Genomic DNA, 22,355 nt, shown 5'->3' with positions numbered 1-22,355 from the left:
ACGACCTCAGTGTTAGCTCTCTCACAACTCGGCCAACCAGGTGGATTGTCGGCATGCAAGGAGGTGCATCCCGTCTTCTCCCTGACGCTCATGCGATTCAGTTCCCCTTTGCTCGAAGAAAGTCTAGTGAAGATGCCTATGAAATGATACGCTAAAACACAACCCTTGTGGTGAAACCCCCTTCTCTTTTTTTGCAGTATAGGAATTATGCACTAGTCTTTACAAGGTCTAAGCACTCTCTCCATTACGTGTTTAAATGGATTCTGTGAGTTCAATCTTAAAAATTGTTTGTTCTTATAGAACCTTTTTTTGTTCATAATCTTCTCCCAAAAAAAAAAAATTCTGTTCGTAATCAGTCGGAGGGATCATAATGACTGAGATTCTAGAATCTTGAATTTCTTTTATATTGGGTACTAAATAGGCAAGCTTTAAATTTAATATTCGTTAGGTTGATGGCTGTTGGTTGAGGTTTTCTTGCTATTTCTTTAGATGTGTTGCGACTATTTGAGCTCTAAATATAACTTTTTATGGCGGGTAAACATTATAATGCTATATATATAATTTGTGCTTAAGCTTATATTTCTTTTTTTTTCTTTGGTTGAGGAAGGGGGGGAGGGTTGTTATTAATGTTTCTCAGGTTTCACGAATTGATTTCTTCTATATTTTGGCTGTCTGGAGTTGATCAAATTAGTGTTTCTAGGGAGAAGCTACATTAGTTGATTATTTTTCTGTTTCTTCTTCTTATTTTGATTACATTTTTATTTCTCTAAGTGGAATGTCACATATTGATAAGTGTTGTCCTTCGGTGGTTCTTATACCTTGTTGTGTGGGGTAGCAGAGTTGTCGAACAATTGAAGTTTGTAGTTTTACATATGATTGGGTGCAGACTTTCTGGTGATTAAGTTTAGTTGTTACATTAATTAACTTAATGTTTTTCCTTATAGATAAATTATAAATCTGCATTATTGACTGATAAACCCTCTGTGGTGGTATACTCCAAACTCAAGCTGAAGTTTGTTGAACAAAGGAAGTGTGATAATTGACTTGAAGAAAAGGAGGAATAAAGGAAACCAAAAGATTAAAATGCATCACCTAGCTAGTGTCATATTTATTTCAAACTTATTTCTAAAAATAAAGAGATTCTCGTCGACAAATGATCCTATATTTTATTAACAACATTGGGCCTTGCGGTTTATAATTTTACTAATGAAGTCAATACATGTGATTTTATATATATATATATATATATATATATATATATATATATATATATATATATATATATATATATATATATATATATATATATATATATGAGGAACAATCAATGTCAAAAAATGTGTATGACACTATCACAGATCACAATTGTCTCAGCGAGGTTGTCATCTCATTATATATTATGTACAATATAACAAGCAAATTCAGTCATGTATTTTGTTAGACATTTTGTTTTAATATTTTGGTAAATATCTCAATACTACATCAATGATATATCCATTGTTTTTTCCTTCAAGCCCTGCCTTCTAATATTTCACGTATGTCTTTGTAGATATTTCATTCATCATCATCTTCCTTCTTCTTGAAGATTACTATTTATGCAACTTTTTTCTTGTAGTTTTTTGCTAGTTCTCCTATATCTTCTACCTTTTTTCATTTTTTTGTAATCTCTCTTGCCCTATCTTTTCAAAAGAGAGGACAATTTTTTCCAGAATGATTTAGAGACAAGAATTGGCTGAAGAAAATTTTATGTTATGTAATTTATGAAGTTGTCAGCCACTAGTATAAAGAGCTGCACTGTTATTTTTCTTATGCATGTTTTAGAACCAGGTCCTTGCTACATGTCCTAATGTGCCATGTCATCTTGGTGAACTTGAATTGCTTATCATCACAATTATTTGACTGTCAAGATTCATGTTCATGAGCTAAATATTGTAAACATTGTAAGATATCATGAATTACAAGGGTCTTAAGATTTGTAAGATCATGTAATTTAAGAAAAGTTGAATAACAAACAAATTTGAAAAATTAAAAATAATATATTTTAGAGAAAAGAAAAAAAATGCAAAAGAAAAAAATAAACATTTGAAATACTAAGCAGGACTAGTTATAAAAATAATGGAATTGCGTATCCAATCCACAGACATTAAAATATATGAATCGTGATAAGGACTTGGAAAATGTTTAGAATTCAATGAAATAATGGTACAAAAGCTAGTGTCCATATGTTCATAATGACATGAACGGAAATTGTAGTCAAACAATAAGATGAAAAATAAAGCATCATTAGTTAAAACACTACAAAAGCTAGGTTCATATGTTCATAATGACACAAAAATTTAGTCAAACAATAAGATGAAAAGTAAGGCATCAGCAAGCAGTTATGGCACTAAATGTCAAGGTTCAAGGTCACAATGGGGGCAGATTTTCTTCTTCTCTCCCCCCCCCCCCCCCGTCTTTTCTTTTTCTCATCTATAGACAACAGTGCCCTAGTTGAAGCATAGACCCTACTTTTGAAAACAATATATATTCAAAGTGCAGGAAAAATTGAAAACACTCACTGGAAAACTGTTTCCATTTACTGAAGGGGAGATATATCTTATGATACAGAGTATTTCATCCTCTTGGCTAAATTTCTGAGATTTTAGAAGTAGAAATTATGTAGAAAGAGGGGTGAAGATGAATGACTGAGAGATGAGAGAAGAGCAGAGAAGAACAGGTGAATTAAGGCTGTTATCATACCCTCTTTTTTTCACCCGCAGACTAATGTAACATTTATGAAATTAACTTTCTTGGACTAAAATATCCTGTGGATAACACAAAAAGACAGCTATCTTAATTTGGATGGGAAATGGGGAAAAAATTAACAATGCCCTTGTCTACCTAAGTAATAACAAATAGGACAGAAATGCTCTCTTTAACACCCCCTCCCCCTCCCCTCATGTTTGGGAGAAGATGTCAATCATCCCCAACATGCGTGTAATCTCCTGGAGACATGATCTATAAGCCACCTTAGGAAGAATATAAGCAAGCTGAAGATCTGTAAGCACGGGCAATCTGTAACAGTCTAGCTTCAACCTTTTCCATTATGAAATGATTTAATGTGCCTAGGTTTCTCATGATAGAACAGGTCAGATGCTATGTGGATAAGAACAACAAAAACAAAATAATGAAAAATGACAAATGATAGGTAAAAGAAGCACATTGACCATGTCCAACATGTATTATGACGTGTCATATTTGGTGTTGTATTGTTTCACCTAAACATAAATCATAACCATGTCTTTTTGACATACTGATTAGTCTTTCATTCCAATGGCAATATTAACCTTATAAGTCAAACTTTTATGACCAATTCACAATAAGCCTGAGTTTTTTTCTGTGTCTTAGAACAGCAGCTGGAGTGTGATTGCTATTTATTTCATGATATTTTTTCATTTATTGGATTATATCATCTTTTATCTTCTGCTGCCACAAAATATGAAACAGGATTACGAACTTTCTACTTTTCTGTGGAAAGTTTGCATTCTTGTCTTCCGTAGTTTTGAAAAATTCTGTGATACTCGATGTTTCCAAGACCAAACGGATCTTGAAAGCCTTTGCTTATTCCTGACCAGGGTTACCGGAAGCGCCTAGCTAAAAGGGAAAGCGCGCTTCGGAAGCGCGAAACGTTGCGCTTCCGAAGCGTGGGGGAAGCGTCCCCCTTTTTTGGGAAGCGTGCTTCCCTTTAATGGGGGACGCGTTTCCCTTTAATGGGGGACGCGCTTCCCTTTAATGGGAAGCACGCTTCCCATCACGCTTCCCCCACACTTCCCCCTCGCTTCCCCCTCGCTTCCCCTGTTTTTTTCAATTTTTTTGTATTTTTTATTTTTTATTTTTATTTTTTTCGCTTCCCCCTCGCTTCCGAGACGCTTCCTAGGTCGCTTCCGAGACGCTTCCTAGGTCGCTTCCGAGACACTTCCCGAATCGGTCCTAAGTGGTCCCACGCTTCCCCGCTTCCTAAAATTTTGAAAGTGCCTCGCTTCCCGCTCCCGCTTCCCGTATCGATTCCCGCTCCCGCTTCCTCAACTGGCAACCATGTTCCTGACCACCCTCTCCTCAATTTGTTTATCAAAGATTATACTGGCATTGGAAGAGAAGTGTTCTCAGAGAAATGACAATTTATTACTCCTTTTGTATTGCTTTTATGTTAAGCCATATTGTCCACTTTATGTCATTGATGGTGCCTATGAGAGTGGAATATTGGTTGCACTTTTAGCAATGGGACATTTTCAGGCCTTCTGACCACTTTATATGGATGGTGTTTCTTACTGATGGTTACCTTGCATAGTCATATGTATTTTGTGAATAATTTCCATTTTAGTGAACTGTTATATTTTGTATGGTATGTAAAATAATTGATCTCAGTTTATAGTTTGTAAAAGTGAGAACTTCTTAGCATTTTGGCTTCCAAAAAGGTGTATTTGTTGGATAAATGTATTTTGTATTATTGCCTATTGCTCTTAGGATTTTACATTGGCAACCAAATAGTGGCACTACTGTCAACAGCCAAATTCTCATGGAAGTCTCTCAATGTATTGAGAGCATGAATGGGGTCAAAGGAGGGAGATGGAAAGCCTCGATCACTCTTTACAAAGCCATGTTGCGAGGTTCCTATTCTGTACTCTATAAGTTTATGACTTTTTAATGTATTTCAGGAATTATGTTTTTAATTTGTTTCTCTTGTACCTGCAGACCAAAATGCCCCTGCTGAATATGCACGTGATTTCCTTGGAATCTCACTTCATGAACAACCTAATAAACACTACTTCATTCTTCGTAGTGCTCGAATTGTGGTGGAAGCAGATTCTACTATCTTAACTATAATGGAGAAGTTACAATCCTATAAATCCCGTATGTCCCTCTTTTTTGAGGTAAGGTCAAATTTGAACCTTGTATTCCTTTTACGGAATGCCAAGTTGTTCTATGAGATGATGAGTTTCCTTTTATGTTTCATTCAAGATAGTTGTCATTGCATGCTATGTTGTTGTGTGTGGCTTTGACTTCCACATGGGGTCCACTTGGAGTCCTTTTTCCTTTGGCTCCAAGGTAACTGCAACACTTTGTTTTGGGAACTACCCATGTGAGGATAGTTTGGGAAGCCATTTTAGTAGGTGGTAATTGGAAACATATGAGTTTGGTTCCAACATGTGATGTCTTATGAAAGGTAAAAACCTATGTCACATAGGCGTGGGTGCGGAGATGCGACCCTTTAAAAAAACTTGGGTGTGGGGAGGATATATATATATATATATATACTATAACAGTTTTAAGCTATTACTAATGAAATAAAAATAATTATATGTGTATTGAATAATGCTTGTATTGTTCATAATCCTCTACCTCCTACAATAATTTTTTTTTCTTGAGCATCTTCTTGATGGCTTGAAAGGTGTTCATTGATTTCACAAGATTCAGTCATGGTCTTATTCTTTTCATATTCATCTTGTATTTTTTTGTATTATCTCTGCATTGCTCATCAACTTTTTTATATCCAAAAATATCATATCTTGATATCTTCAACAAATGAGCCTTAACTCTTGTGTAAGACCCTACAAAACTTACTTCACAAAGATTGCACCAAAATATGATATTTCCACCACCACCTCTAGCTTTTCCATGTCTCTCCACATGTGCCCATAGTGGCCCATCAACACATGATACAACTGAAGTACGAAAACCAACACTACCACTAGCAGTCAAACTTGCATGTATAGATGAAGATGACACAATTCCTTTTTCTTGGTTTGTGAGTTCTTTCCCTTTGTCTGCCATTTTTGTCCTTAAAACAAAAAAAAACATTTTATTAAAATAAAATTGATAAAAATAACTAGCTAAATTTAGAATAGAATTATAGAACCTAAACCAAACTTGGATTCAGTTCTTGCTAAACCCACACTAGGTTCAGGTTCTGCTGAACCCAGGTCCGGGTTTTGATACTGCTGAACCCATATCCAGGTTCAGGTTTTGCCGAACCCAAACTTAGGTTTAGCAGATCCGAACCCAACATGCTTGGGTTCGGTTCTTTTGAACCCAAGTCAGGGTTTCAATTCTTATGAAGTAGATCCAAACCGAGCAAGCCTGGGTTCGGTTCTTCTGAACCTAGGTTTTGTCGAACCTAGGCCTGGGTTCAATAGAAATAATTGATCGGCTCTTGTCTGGCCTCTAATCCACCACTTTATTCTCAATATAGATCATAAAATAAGATCCAAATATGCATTTGGATAAGATTAATTTGTATTATCTATTGGACCTTTTTTGTGTTTCGATCCAAATTTGGATCAATATTTGTTAATAACGTGGGGCTCCACTTGTCTGGTAGGAGCATCAGGTGCACGTCACCTTGTGTTGGGACGTTGCAGGTTCAAAACCCAATGGTATAGTTTCATAACTGGTAGAGGTTTGCCTAACCCCATCTTGCCTTTTAAAAAAAAGATTGGGTTCAACTCTGCTGAGCCCAACAACCCTGGGTTTGGTTCTGCTGAACCCAGGAGCCTAACCTAGCAGGCCTGGGTTCAACAAAGCTAAACTCAGTCCTGGGATTAGGTTATGCTAAACCCAACAAAACTTAACCTAGGAGCCGAACCCAACCATGGGTTCGACCCTTTGGTAATGAGGGGAGGAGGGGAAGGAAGGAGAGAGAGAGAGAGAGTTGGAGGAGGAGAAGGAAGAAGAAGAAAGAGAGGAGGAGGCAGTGGAAGGACGTAGGTTACCTATTGCCGGCAGAGAACCATCATTGCGTTGTCGATTGCCGTACGTAGTAGGAGGAGGAGGTGTGGAGGAAGGGTCGAGAAGAGGGGGAGTGTTTTACGCAAATGTGCCCTAACCCACCCCTTAAAGCCCGTTTTATTTTTTTTGTTCGGACCGAAATTGACTAGGTCATAGTTGACTGAGTCCATTTCTAGACACTTATAACCCTAGGTACGGTTGACCGCACCCAGATTGTTTGACTGCACCCGGTGCGCTGATTTTATGATAGCCGCACCTGCACCTGCACCCGAACCTGCATTGCGTCGACCTTTTACAAATGTCCATGTGACATAGGTAAAACCAAAAAGAAAAAAAGAGAGGTTTTGACGTATTGGGTTGGATGTGTGCATGATGATTAGGGTTCTTGTGTGAAAAACATCTTGTTAGGGATTGTAACGAGAAGAAAGCAGGAGGTGCAGTCATAGGTATCACTCAAAGTGTGTCGATTTGCCAAGTTGACGGTACCGACTTGTCGAATCAAGGTAATCAATATTTGCTGCATATTAGTGTATTTCTTGTTGTCAAGAGACTTGTAATCTCACATACTTGCCGCAAAATATAATTTTACTCGTGCTCTCCCTGTGGACGTAGGCGGTTTCACCAAACCACGCAAATTCAGTGTCTTGTGTACTTGGTTGCTTTCTTATCTTTTATTGCGCTGTGTGTTTATATGCTTTCCGTGCCTACAATCTAGTATTAGAGTGAGACCCAATTTTAGGGCTTGTTTGTGATGGCAATGAAAGGATCAAGCGGAAGTACAAGATTGAAAAAAATTTAATGGGAAGATGAACTTTGGGTTATGACAACATTGAGTGAAAGATCTCTTGACTCAACAATGGTTGGTTAAAGCCTTTTATGGAAAAGATAAGAAACCCAAAGATATGTCTGATGATGATTGACACGACATATGTGAAAGTGCATTTAGTATTTTTGGCTTAATCTTGCAAATGATGTCCTCTATAATATCATGAATATAGACTCCGCTTCAGTGTTATAGTTGAAATTAGAAAGCTTATATATGACTAAATCGTTGATTAACAAACTTTATTTGAAAAAGCAAATATATAATCTTTAGATGGTTGAAGACTCAAATTTGTAGGATCACTTAAATATCTTTAATAGGTTCTTGACTCAGTTGTTGAGTTTTGAAATAAAGATTAAGAAGATCCATCTTTGTTACTTTTGGCCTCTCTTCTTCTATCATATGATCATCTGGTAACTACTCTTTTATTTGGGAAGGAGACCCTTGAGTTGGATCAAGTTACTCTGAGTCTTTTATCGAATGAGATAAGGAAAAAGCTCGACACCAACCAACCCTTAAGGAAAAAGGCTAAGGCTTTTAAAAAGAAGTGATTTCAGGTCAAGAAAGAGGTAGGTCAAAGTCACATGGTCCTAGAAATAGGAATCAATAGAAGTTGAGAGGAAAAAAAGCACTCCTACTTGCTATTATTGCAGGGACACTTAAGGAGCGACTGCAAAAATCACAATGAGGACGTCGAAAAGAGAAGGGCAATAGCACCGAACAAGCAAGTGTGTCAGTCAACATAAATGGAGGTGATGGTGTAAGTGTTCTTTTAGTTTTTGCAAGTATGAATCCATTTTCATCTCACTAGATTTTGGATTCTAAAAGCTTGTATTATATGTGCACACATAGAGATTAGTTAGATACTTATCAGGATTATGATGGCGATTTTGTTCTTATGGGTATTGATGTTGTATGTAAGATCACAAAAATATGAACAATGAAAATCAAGATGTGTTGTAGGGTGATAAAAACCTTAATTGATGTGAGCTATATGCCCGAACTTAAGAAAAGTTTAATCTCTTTGGGTGCTTAAGATGTAAGTGGTTACAAGTTTACATCAACAAGTAGAGTCTCTAAGGTGATTAAAGGAGCTTTGACAATTATGACAAGCTAGTTGATAGGGAAAATCGTTTTAGGTGGAGCAGTTGTGACCATAATGAAGAGGCTACTGTAGGTCAAACCAGGGTTACCGGAAGCGCCTAGCTAAAAGGGGAAGCGCGCTTCGGAAGCGCGAAACGTTGCGCTTCCGAAGCGTGGGGGAAGCACGTTTCCCTTTTATGGGAAGCGCGTTTCCCTTTAATGGGGGACACGTTTCCCTTTAATGGGGGACGCGCTTCCCTTTAATGGGAAGCGCGCTTCCCATCACGCTTCCCCCACGCTTCCTCCTCGCTTCCCCCATGCTTCCCTTGTTTTTTTCAATTTTTTTGTATTTTTTATTTTTATTTTTATTTTTTTCGCTTCCCCCTCGCTTCCGAGACGCTTCCGAGGTCGCTTCCGAGACACTTCCCGAATCGGTCCTAAGTGGTCCCACGCTTCCCCGCTTCCTAAAATTTTGAAAGTGCCTCGCTTCCCGCTCCCGCTTCCTCAACTGGCAACCATGGGTCAAACCACTCTTTGGCATGTGCAACTAGGGCATATGAGTAAAAAAGGTATAATGAAACATCATAAAAGAAACTTGTTGAATGATGTTACGTCATGTAAACTAAATTTTTGCAAATAGTGTATTAGGAAAGCAATGCAGGATGACTTTCAAGACTGCAAAGCATACTAGTCCTAACATCTTAGGCTATGTGCATGCAAATTTATGGGGGCCTGCACCAATTAAATCTAACGGTGGGGTTGAATATTTCATTACCTTTGTAAAAGACTACTTAAGAAAAGTTTAGGTTTACTTCATGAAGAGCAAAGCAAAAGGATTGTTGAAATTCAAGCAATTGAAGGCCGATGTAGAAACATAAACAGGAAAAAAGATAAAATACTCGAGGTCAGATAATTGAGGGGAGTACAAGTTTAATAAGTTTATGGAGTTCTATAGAAATAAGTGAATCATTCGTCACTTTGCCACACCCGATACGCCTCAACAAAATGGTTTGATAGAGATAATGAACAAGATTCTTATGGAAAGGGCTCACAGTATGAGGTTAAATGCAGGATTGGAGAAAAGCTTCTGGGCAAAGGCAGTTAACATGGCTTGCTTTATTGTCAACATGTCACCATTTAAAGGAATTGATTGCAAGATTCTAGAGGAGATATGAACAAATAAACCAATTGATTTTTCTATTTTAAAAGCCTTTGGATGTCCTACTTATGTTCATGTGCGTAGTTGACAACATTTCAAGTTTGATGCTAATCTAAACCATGTTTCTTTGGCATATAATCCAGTAAGTCATCTCATGTCGAAGCATATTGATGTGTAGTATCATAACATTCAAAATATGATAGAAGATGGAGAATTAGACTTGGTGAAGGTTTACAAGAAGGATAATACAACTAATATGATTACCAAGCCACTTATCGGTGATAAGTTCAGACATTGCTTGGACTTTGTTAATATTTTAAGTTAGAAGCATGGGCCCCTGGGAGAGGGGGCATTAAAGGTGATAGGGAATTTTGACATGGTTGATGGCAAGCCAAACCCAAAGTGAAGATTGTTGGGTGTGGGACTTTGACTTGTTACATGAGACCCAGGAGTCCTTTTTCCTTTCGCTCTAAGGAAACCCCAACATATTAGGGAGTTTCTCTCTTTTTTTTGGAAACTTCTCATGAGGGTAGTTTGTGAACCCACTTTTGTGGATGGTAATTGGGAACTCATATGAGAGGGTGGTTCCAACCAGAGTTACCGGAAGCACCTAGGTAAAAGGGGAAGCACGAACATCGCACTTCCGAAGCGTGAGGGGAAGCGTCCCCCTTTTTTGGGAAACCCGCTTCCCTTTTATGGGAAGCACACTTCCCCCTTGCTTCCTCATTTTTTTCATTTTTTTCGCTTCCCCCTCGCTTCCGGTTCGCTTCCGATTCACTTCCTAGGTCGCTTCCGAGACGGTTCATAATTTTCTTCTAAGTGGTCCCCCGCTTCCTAAATTTTTGAAAGTGCCTCGCTTCTTGCTCCCGCTTCCCGCTCCCGCTTCCTCGACTGGTAACTCTGGTTCCAACATGGGATGTCTTATGAGAGGTAAAAAAACAAAATAAAAAAAGAGAGAGGTTTTGGAATATTGGGTTGGGTGTGTGCATTGTGATTAAGGTTCTTGTGTGAAAAACATTTTGTTGGGGCTTACAACAAGGTAGAAAAAAGGAGGTGCAGTCACAGGTATCATTGGAAGGGTCTCAGTTTGTCGGGCTAATGGCACCGACTTATCAGATCGAGGTAATCGGTATTCACTGCATATTAGTGTATTTCTTCTTGTTGTCAAGAGCCTTGTACTCTCATGTACTTGCTTCATGAATGTAGGCGGTATCTTGTGTGCTTGATTGTTTTCTTATTTTTCATTGCATCGTTTATTTGTATGCTTCCTGTGGCTACATGCTATATTTTATAATGCATTGTTTTCTTTTTTCCTTAGGGAGTTCAATACCAAATTGGTGACTTCCAAGTAAGGGTGGGCAAAGTTGTTCTTTCTCATTCTGAAAACTTAAGGGGGATTGTTATGGAGGTACATTTCAAATAAGCTTTTTCATTTCATGTCAATTGATGATATTCTTTTACATGCCCATAGGAATCCCATCTTTACTCCTTTCATCTTTGTATATTTTTCAGATATATTTTCTGCTTTTATCTCTAATCTTGATTTTGCTTTTCTTTTTTACATTCTTCATTTACATGAAAAATCTTTGGTTTTATGTGTGATTCTCAGTTTCCTCCTTTTCAAAACTTTGTTGATGGTGCTTATGGTTCCTATTATCATAGTTGGCAAACCCAGCAAAGCAAACCAACTCGGGAATCGCCCGAGTCAACCTGGATCAGATGCCAAATGGGTCACTGATTCAGGGCCACTGATCCACTTGCCTCTTATGTGTTTTTTGTCATGCATTTTGTGGTTTTAATGCATATTGCTCATAAAAAGACACTTGTTATAAAGAATCAAAATGTATAATGCTCATAAAGGGTGCTTCTATGGTGGTACTGTACCACCATAACACACTTGATTTACATATTTCTATCTCCAAAAGCAAAATCTAACCTTTGGATGGCATTTAGTATGCCCTATTTGCTATTTTCATGTGTTAAAGTTGACTCTTATTTTATTCCACTTCTAAACCTCCCTTATTTTCATGAATTTGAGCTGTTGATTTTTCACCATACCAAAAATGAATCTTCTGGTGTATTAAACATGATAAAGCCTTCTAGCATAGTAAATAAACCATGATAAACACATTTATATGGTTAGACTTATCATTTGGTGGGTAGATCCGTACAAACAAGGGTCTGTACCACCATAAGGTATCATGGTACAAAACCACCATATATTTTCCCATTTTTAAATCATACATTAATCATCAATTTCATGTGCTAAATTTAGTGATTACGCCACTTGTAGTTTGATTTTTTCCATACCTTATTTGTATAGTAACACGAAATATGCATAGTCCTAACCCATCTGAGTTACTGAGTCAACCTGCTGACTTGTGGGCCAAGGGACAGGCAATCTGGATACGAATCACAAGTTTGCCAACTGTGCATTTTATATGTATTTATATCAATATCTGTATTATTGTGATTCTCAATTTCTTATTTGTTGGTATTTTGTTGTTGTTGTTATGATTGAACTTTTGCCTTGATCTGCATTGTTTTGTTACACATTTCAAACTCATGTCTAGAAAGGGGGTTGTGTCATAGTGTATTTGTGATTTTTGGCAATTAACTGGCAAAGATTTTCTTGAGTAGATTGGTAATTGGTTATTGCTATTGCCTACCTCAAGAAACCCTTGGTGAACTAATCAATGAAGTATCATAGTTCCTGCACCTTTTTGGTGTCCTCCAGTCCACCATGGCTTGCATGCACCTTCTTTTGATCCATCCAATTCATGCTGCCTCAGAGCAATATGTATCCTTTGTATTCTATCTGTTATGCAGTGTTGTAGAGGTGTATTTAGCATGTTTGAACTAGGTTTTCTACTAGGTCTGTTTTATTTTGGGTCCAAGGAATTCAGGTTGTCTCTGGTTTACTCTCTCTACAACAACAACAACAACAACAACAACAACAACAACAACAACAACAACTACGCCTTCATCCCAAAATACACAGTTTGGGAGTATCCATCCAAAAGATGTGCTCCCACAGGTTTTTACTTGTCATTCTATAAATGTTCCTTTATTATTCTATGATGTTGCGCCAGAGAAAGGGAGTGAGGTGAGAAGGGGTATGTGGATGATTAGCCGTCACCCAAGGAAATGCTGGTAAGGGTGACAGTCTTCCAGCTGAGCCTATCTTGAATAGGAATTAAAAGCAGTTCATAAGCCCACAGCCATAAGCTGTTTTGCTTCCCAAGTTTGTTGCATTGATAAGGAAGTTGTGTCCGCTTAGAGCAGCCAATTTCTTTCCAGCCAAGTAGAAAAAAACACCATAGATAACCACCATTTCCATATAATTAGCCATTTGTTACTCTTTTCCAAGCATATACTGTTCCGGCAAGACATATTAAGTTGATTAGTGTGTTGATGATTCTTCCTCTGCAGCACTGGAGGATCGCCCACATGCTGAGTATCTTATACAGTCATTAATCGTTATTGAAGTTAGAGCTTTCATTTAAGAAATTATATAGATTCTTAACAAAGAATAGATTAAAATACATAATAAATTTCAAAAAAATCCCTGGATATACAACCTAACAAATTGTAAGGACTATAATGTTGTGAAAATCCAAAATTCACATTTAAGATTATCACTTCGAGTACAATGCTCTCAATCTAGATATGTTATGATGAGGTGTTTTGTCAGATCACAAAGGGTTCAAACTTCAAATGCAAACCTGATTTCCGCATCTGTATGTTGGAGGTATTTCATGGGACCTTTTCATGAAGTAAAAACTGACAATTCTAGCTGATCACATCCTATGGAACTTCTTTTTGAATTCAGAAATCTTCTTATTGTGGTTCTTATATTCATCAACATTGCCTGTATTATACATCTGGCTGAAGGATGGGAGGTGTAGGTGCTTGAAATTTAGTTTGAGCATTAGATGAGATCAGAATTTTATTCATCTGAAAACAGTTATGATGATTTTAATGTGGTGGGTATCTAGCTGAAGTGAAAAACTCATTAGCAAACAAACCATATTGGCTATATCATTGGATGCCCCAACCACCCCTGGAACCATAGTGGTGGAAATTGATGGAGGTCCAAATTTGATGGGGTTAAGAATTCTCAAGTACCACGTCATCTAGATTGTAGTGGAGGAAGAATGAAGTCTAGGTTTTTGACCTGTGCATTTGAATGATGATGCACTTCTTTTCCCCATGAATTGCAAATGCATGACTTCTGAGATTATATCTTTTTATGAAAAAGTTTACTTTTGTAAATCCTCGTGAATGGCATGCTAGGGAGAACATGAAGGGCAAGTATATACTCTTTCTGTTTTGTATGTTGAATTGAGCCGTAGGCATGCTTTTGTTCATGTATAATTGCATGGGGTATATTTTGGTAACTTGCATATGCTTCCTGAAATTGTGTGACATCTAGACTGTCAATTACTTTGAAAATTGGCTTGCCTGAAGCCTACTGAGGAACAGAATGCATTTCATTTAGTTGATTTTGATTTTGTTGATTGAGTTATACCTTGCATGTCTACTGTTTTGGTGGTCTTGATTAACGAGATATTCAAGTATGCGATTAACAAGGAATAAGGAGTCCAAATACTCCTGATGTGTTGTTGTAAAAGACTCTCTAGGAGATTGATGTTGGCAGTGCAAGAATCCCCTATTATTTGTAGTTTACGTAGGCCATTGAACCTCTATACCTTTTTTATGGAGTCTCTCTTTTTGTATTCATGATATAGCTGGTTAATTAAGAATTCAATTACTGTTGAGGGGCTTGATGAATTTCAGGCTCCATGATTAATGATAGTAATTCTTAATAAATCTGGTACCTGTGTGTGTCTAGAACAGCTACGAAGAAGAAGGGGAGACAGTATATCTTGGGCCTGCTGTTTCACTGATCCTACGATTCCCAATAGGGAAATTGTGTGATATGCTCCTTTATTTATAGAATATGAAATACAGACCTTCCCAAATACAACTCTCTAGACAAGCGAGACATACTAAAAAAGGAAATTTTGTAAAAATAGGAACCTGCATAAGTAGGAAACCTTACACATAGGAAACCTACACAAATAAGAGAGATACATAAATAGGACAAGCGACATCAATTCTTAAATGCTGGATCTGGATATTGGATTTGGATCCAATATCTAGGTACAATTGTCATTATCTCTTAATAACCTCCCTCAAGTTGTACATGGTAATCACCATGGGGATTTCAAGTACCAAAACCTTTGCTTTGTCAAGCCTTTTGTGAAGAGATTTGCTATTTGATTTTCTTAAGCTAATGAATCTTGCTTCAAGTTCCCTATCTTCAATTTTGCTTCTGATAAAGTGTTGATCAATCTCTATTTGCTTGGTCTTTCCATGATGAACTATGTCACAGGGATTCGGCTAGCAGGGTGTCGCAACCGTGTCGACGCGACTCGACACGGGTGCAGCACCGGGTGCGGTCAACCTAACCCTGGGTGCGTTGACCGCACCCAGGGTCATTTTGGTCCATTTTTTTGTTTTTTTTTTTAAATTTTGCCCTATGAAATGGGCTGCGGAATTTAAAAAAATTTTTGCCCAGGCCCAAGCCCAGGATAATGATCATTCCATCGTCCTCATATGTCTTTGGACTTACGTGACGTGGTCGATGTGACCTTTCATTTTCAAAGAAACGTTTTTTGTTCGACGCTTGGGAGACTAACAGGCGTAACGCGACAACTAGTCACTGGTTGTATGTATGGGAAGTCCCTCCTTTTTGTTTTTGCTTTTGCTTTTGGACGACGCTTCCAGCTTTTTGAAACGAAAAAGCCATAGAGTGCCAGGCTGTCACGCTCTTCGAGCCTTTCATTTCAGTTCATCACTCTCCAACCACACTCAAAATAGCTCTTTGTTTTATCCTGGCAGACTCACTCGACTCGACTATAGTCTATAACTGGTTCTTTTGGGCGACTCCTGAGTCTGACTTGCTTTTAATAAGTTAGTCGATCATTTGAAACAAGTTAGTCAAACCTACATAGTGCGTATTCAAGGCGGGGCGACTGCTGACCCGCTCAGAAGTCACCAAGGTTACGCGGGGTGGGTATTTGCCTTTTTAACAGGGCTTGGATTTTGAGCACCAGAGTTGGCCACTTCAACTCCCCATGCGAGTCCCACAAACACCATCCTCATATGGGCAGGAACTTGTGACACTCACATTCCCAAGTTGGTCGATCCATGACCAAACCATTGCGCGCTGTCTTGCTAAATCATCGACGCCGAGGACTTGGTTCATCGATGACTCGGTCAACAACCATTCTTCTAGGAACGCTTGTGCTTTTGTTGCCCATGGGACCCGCGCCGGGGGGAACCCCCGGACCCCCCATATATATATTTTACATTTTTGCCCCTGCCGCACCCCTGCACCCGGGTTTTTTGGAAGTGCTGAATCCCTGCACCCGCACCCGCACCCGCACCCGCACCCGCACCCGCACCCGCACCCGCACCCGCACCCGCACCCGCACCCATGTGACATAGGTGATGAATATGATTCAAGGAGATATTGATGGTGCTATGATTGTCACATAATAAAACTAATCTTGGACTGTTTCATCTAGTTTATGTAATAAACTCCTTATCCATGTCAATTCTTAGGCAGTTGCTTTCATAGCTTCGTATTCGACTTCAGTACTTGACCGAGCTACGACTCTATGTTTACAACTTGACCAAGAAATTAAATTACCTCAAACAAATACATAATAACCTGAAATTGATCTCCTTTCATTTGGGTCTCCTGCCCAATCAACATTTGAATAGGCCCTGACTGAGAGAAAATTTTCTTTCTGATCTCTTCTCTTATAAAACAATCCATCACCCATGGTACCCTTTAAATACCTTAGAATCTACTTTACTGCTTCCATATGAGTAGTTTTTCTATCTGAATAAGAAAAGGTAGATGTTCTGTGATGAAATTTTCATAACTTACCCACCTTTCAATAGGGTGTTTGGCCTTGTTTGATCCTCCTGAACTCTGGTTTTGTTACCATATCATTAAATTGGGTGATAGTATTTTCCACGTTTCCTTTCTCCTGTATGACTTAATTACTAGTTTCCCTTTGTTCCCCAACTTCAAAATCAGCTGCCCTTTTATTTCTTCTGGTATAGACATGGCATTCTTTATATCTTTCATTTATAACTACATTTTTTTAGAAGTTCTTTTTCCTAATTGTGGTTCGCTGGAACTCCTTGTGGTGTGAAAATATCATTAGGCCCTGAAAACAACTCCTTATCTAACCATGACTGACAATATTCAACCCTACCCTCTATTTTTTGAACTTGTTCTGCATTGGAATAAGACTCAAAGGAACTCTCATCAAATACCACATTGCTGGAAATACGAGTACATTTATTCTTAATATCATAGCACCTGAATCCCTTGTAATTATCAACATAACCAACAAATTTGCAAATGTGAGCTCTAGGTTCAAATGCACCTAAAAGCTCATAAAGAATTATAATCGGGATGCTTTCCAAACAAGGCATAATATGGAGACTTGTAATTCAAAACCTTCGTGGACAACATATTTATTATGTGAACAACTTAGTGAAAAGCTTCTGTCCAAAGGCATAAAGGAGTCTTTTTGGCATGCAACATTGTTAGGACACTTTCAACAATATGACGATGCTTTCTTTCTGTAAGGCCATTTTGCTAGGGTGTGTAAGAGCAAGATACTCTTATGTAGATTTCATTATTTTCAAGATAAGTAATGAATTCCTTAAAAGAGTACTTGCCTCCACCATCACACTAGAAATTAAGAACATGAATAGAGAATTGATTTTTGACTAACATATGAAATTTTGTGAATATATTGAATACTTCATGTTTATGCTTCATAAAATATATTCATGTATAACGAGAAAAAATGTCAATAAAGGAAACATAATAACGACTACATCAGAAAGCACAATTTCAAAAGGTTTTGAAGCTCTTTCATTCAAAGAGTTGAAAGGAAGAACATGACTCTTCGCAATTTGAAAACTTGGACAAATAACACTAACAAACTCACTCTCTAAAGTAGATTCGGGAATAAGCTTACTAGAGACCAATCTTTCAATAAAAGCATAACTACAATGAGCAAGATGACTATGCCAAACATTAGCTTTATTTGAAACATAAGAGTTAAACAAGGCAGATGGACTGGATGACTCTATACTAAGCTTCAAAATGGAATCAACTGATTTAGATGCAGGATCTTCCTTGAAGATGTACATGTTTCTCGATCTTTTCCCATCAATGAATGTCCTCTTTGTGTGAAGATCCTTTACACAAACATAGGACGAAGTAAATACCACACATAAATTGGTATTATCAGCAAGTTTAAAAACTGAAATGAGATTCTTCTTAATGTTGGGGACAAAAAAGGACATTAGAGAGATGTAGGGAACTGTACTTAGACAAAGGGATAAACACGTTTCTAGTGTGTGTGATGGGGTGATGAGCCCCCTTTCTAGTAATTATACTATCTTTATTATCATAAAGAATCAATGTTAAGAACTTACCTTCATCACCTATAATATGATTGATAGCTTGAGAATGAAGATACCATACTCCTTGATCATTTTGCTTTAAATCGAGTCATGCAAGAGCAACAAATAATAATTGCTTGTCTATTGGAAGTTGATTCTCTCCACTATTTGGTTCGCTACTCTGACCTCCAAATTGGGTATTGCCTTGATTTTTGTTCTATGTTGTCCCCTGATTATATATGGGGTCATCCTTGAACCAACAATTCACTTTGATATGACTTGGTTTCTTGCATATGAAGCAAATAAGAATAGGGCGATGCCCTTGGGTAGTAGTATTAGAAAAATATTTGGTGTGGACAGAATGCCTCGGCCTCCCTGATTACCTCCACGACTACGTTACCTGTCCCCTCTAAAATGACTACCTCTTTCACGATTTTGTGAGACATTAGTGGCCAAAACTTCCTGAGCATCATTAGAGGCATTAACATCAGTAGTAAGGGTCATCTCATTGTGTAATAATTTAGCTCTTAAAATTTTGAGTGTAGGAAACAAATCCGAATACTACAATGTGGTAAAAAGGACTTGGGCCAAGACCGTTGAGAACCTGTTGAACTATATCCTTATCCGATACTTTATACCTCACCATCGCGAGCTGATTAATGATGTTCTTCATCTTATTAAGATATTCCATGACTGACATGGAACCTTTCTTTAAATTCTGGAAGTTCTTAAAAAACATTACCTTGGATTTTGAGATCTGAGTATGTCTGAACTAATTTAGTCCAGAGTTGAAGAGTTGTCCAATCATCAGGCATCCCAATGAGTATTTGTGACAAAGCAAAAATAATATAGACAACCAATGCTTGATATCTCTTCATCCACAAAATAAAATCTGGATTTCTGACTTGAACAAAAGAAATCACAACCCCTTCATCATCATTTTCCTCTTTGATTACATATTCCAGCGGAGGGACAATGACCCATAAAGGTATTCAGAGAGATCTTGACTCCCAATGAAAGGAGTTATTTGCCTCTTCCAAGTCAGAAAATTGGAGTTTTTTTAGAAGGTAGAAGATAGGGACAGCTGAAAATTCAGATCCATGGATGAGAAGGATAACAAGAACAGTGGGAGCAAGAATATTCAGTCTATCACGTCAGTATCAAGAACAAAACTTAAAAGCTAAGCCGACCTTTTTTTTCTGGTCGGTATTTCACAGCAGTGGAGCATGAAAAACAAACTGATCAGAAACCAGAAGTTCCTGACCTAAAAAACTTGATACGATACAGGACTCTGTGACGTGATATATATTAACTTTTCTGCAAAAACAGGGCTTAATGTGCTGGATTCAGTGTAGATATACAGGACTCAATATGCAGGATTCAGATTTTCATTACTAACAGATCAAAGAAGTGTTTATGATGTCAAGATCAGGAAGAAAGAAATACTAAAAGAATTTTTGTGGTTGACGTCAATTAGAAATAAAAGGGGAAAACAACAAATATGGTTTTGCTGATTTTTTTTTTTTGAAAACAACGATAACAATTGCAAACATGATTGGGAACAACTGCATAAAATGGATTAGGTGCTGAAATAGGGATCTTAAGGAAGAAGAAGAAGAAGAAGAAGAAGAAGAAGAAGAAGAAGAAGAAGAAGAAAAAGAAGAACAACGATCAGAAATTGGGAAAACCTGAAAAGAGGCAAATAGATAGAAAAATCCAAGATCTCTTAGAACTTACCTTGATAGACACAATGAGACATGCTCCTGCTCTGATACCATAATAAATTTGGTACCTGTGTGTGTCCAGAACAACTATGAAGAAGAAAGGGAGACGGTATAGCTTGGGGCTGCTGTTTCACTGATCTTATGATTCCCAATAGGAAAATCATGTGATTTCTCCTTTATTTATAGAATATGAAATGCAGACCTTCCCAAACACAACAATTCTCTAGACGAGAGACATACTAAAAAACGAAACCTTGTACACATAGGAACTTGCATAAGAAACCTTACACAAATAGGAAACCTACACTAATAGGAGGCATACATAAATATGACAGCAAGAGTCATCAATTCCTGAATGCTGGACCTGGATATTGGGTCTGGACTTCGGATCTTGGATCTACATATTGGATTTGGATCTGGATCCAATATCTAGATCCAGTTGTTGTTCTCTCTTAATAATTCTTTGTTCATTAACTTCCCAACTATCCATTGAAGTAAGGTTGAAATTAGGAACTTATATGGGCTTAACCTTAATTATATTAATGTTTCAACCATGGTTTGAGTGTGCCTCTTGTCGATGGTAACAAAGGAGCTTGCTTCTTGGAATTCCATAGCTGGTCGTGTCACACTGATTGAGTTCCATTCTTGGCATCTTTTAGTTGTTTTGGATGAGGAACAAGGGCTCTTTTGACAAGCTTGAATCTCAACATGTAATTTCTTTTGGCAGGTGTCCTGTTTGTTTCACACGATTGCTCTGCTTTCTGTGGAAACAGTTTGAAGCCCTATCAAGTTGATTTGACCTTTCTAAGAATACTATTTGTAATAGTAGGGGAGTACCTTTTGTGTGAGTGTTGAGAATGTTATGGGACCCACACATATTTATGCCGGAATTGTATTCGATTGTGGAATATAATTATCTTGAATGAAGTTCTCTCCTTAGGACTGCACATAAGAGATACTTTGTGCTGTTCCAGCTCTGTGAGCCAGAAAACTGGCTAGGTGTTTGTAGAGAGTTGGTATTTGGCCTGTCCTAGCTAGGTGAAATTAGATATTCATGTTATTAGAGAGGTAAAATGAGTGGTGGGTGTTTTCATAAGATCCGATGGTGGTTACTATATTCTCGCAAGATGCTCTGGCGATGTTAGATCAAGACCATGTTGCTAGTTCTTCTGTTCCTGTTTTCACCTGCCAAGCACTTCATGTTAATTGTTAGCATTTTGACGATTGCTGAACTTAAGGCTTGTTTTAATCATGTGCATGTGTGCATTTTCCAAATCGCTACTTCTAGGTAGTAATAGAAATATATATAAAAATAAAACATTCTTGAATTATTTAATGCTTTAATCCGGAATGTCTTAATATTCTGTAGGGAAGGCATCATCTGAAATGTGAAATATTCCTATATACTTTGTTCACATTTCTGATATATCATTCTCTGTTGTCTTCATCAGGTGGAATATATGCCAATTTCTTCAGTAGAGAAAGCCCGACAAATCATGGAAGAATTCTTGGATCTCTGGCAGGAAACAGTGTCAAAGAAATCGTTGCCAGGCCATTTTGTGCATAATGAACCAAATTTCTCAGATTACGGTCTAACAGATCGCTACACATCACAGCACACAGCTGTACAGTATGTTGTTGTCATGGGACATCTTATTGCTGCAGTGAGAAGTTGAGAATCAGACCATGTATCGCTAGCTTATCTCAGAACAACGATAGGTGTAAAGCATTCAAAACTGTTCTACTAATTTTTTACAAGAATATCTAGACTTGCTGTATAGGAAGACTCTGTTCATTTGGGTAGTAATTTAAGTAGGCACGAGAGTTGGATTTTGTTATCCCAACACCTCCTACGGGTGCATCTTTGTTGAATAGAAATATCAAATGCTTGATTCTGTATGTTCTTTTTTCTTTTTTCAATATTGGACACCAGTTATGCTTCTTTACTCTGATGGCCGAGGTCCCTTGCTTAATACACGGTTTTATCCAGTCCATTATGGTGCATTTTGTACAAGATCAATCATCACTCAGATGTGTCACAATATGATTTTGAAGGTGAACATGTTCTTATGTGTTGTTTCATTGTCTGTAACAGTTTTTTTTGAAAGTCCAGCTGGGGTTAGGCAGACCCCCACCAGTTATTCAACTGTACCACTGGGTTTTGAACCTGCAAGGTCCCACCACAACGAGATGTGCAATGACAGCTCCGACCAACCACTCGGAGGCCCTGTTGGTGTCTTTACCTAGAAGTGGGTAAAAGTGACACGAAATGTGAAGTGAGAAATGAGTGTTTAGG

At 37.8% G+C, this 22,355-nt stretch overlaps 1 protein-coding gene across 2 annotated transcripts in view; it reads left to right on the top strand.

The window, feature by feature from the left end:
• LOC149846876 (TATA-binding related factor (TRF) of subunit 20 of Mediator complex) overlaps window positions 1-22,050 on the top strand; it is a 39,985-nt gene extending 17,935 nt beyond the window's left edge. Inside the window, exons 2-5 of one of the 2 annotated variants that reach the window (XM_089998186.1) lie at window positions 4,504-4,646; window positions 4,732-4,910; window positions 11,149-11,238; window positions 21,511-22,050. In XM_089998186.1, the coding sequence (XP_089854312.1) occupies window positions 4,504-4,646; window positions 4,732-4,910; window positions 11,149-11,238; window positions 21,511-21,735 (637 nt within the window). In that variant the 3' untranslated portion in view covers window positions 21,736-22,050. The remainder of the gene's footprint in view (window positions 1-4,503; window positions 4,647-4,731; window positions 4,911-11,148; window positions 11,239-21,510) is intronic. The other variant, XM_089998187.1, reaches the window with a different exon arrangement.
• The last annotated feature ends 305 nt before the right edge of the window (window positions 22,051-22,355 follow it).

This window comes from Nuphar pumila, chromosome 2, assembly GCF_984573655.1.
Source record: "Nuphar pumila chromosome 2, dmNupPumi1.hap1.1, whole genome shotgun sequence".
NCBI classification, from domain to species: Eukaryota; Viridiplantae; Streptophyta; class Magnoliopsida; order Nymphaeales; family Nymphaeaceae; genus Nuphar; species Nuphar pumila.
Note: the sequence above shows the minus strand (reverse complement) of the source record. Positions and strands in the feature narration are given on the sequence as shown.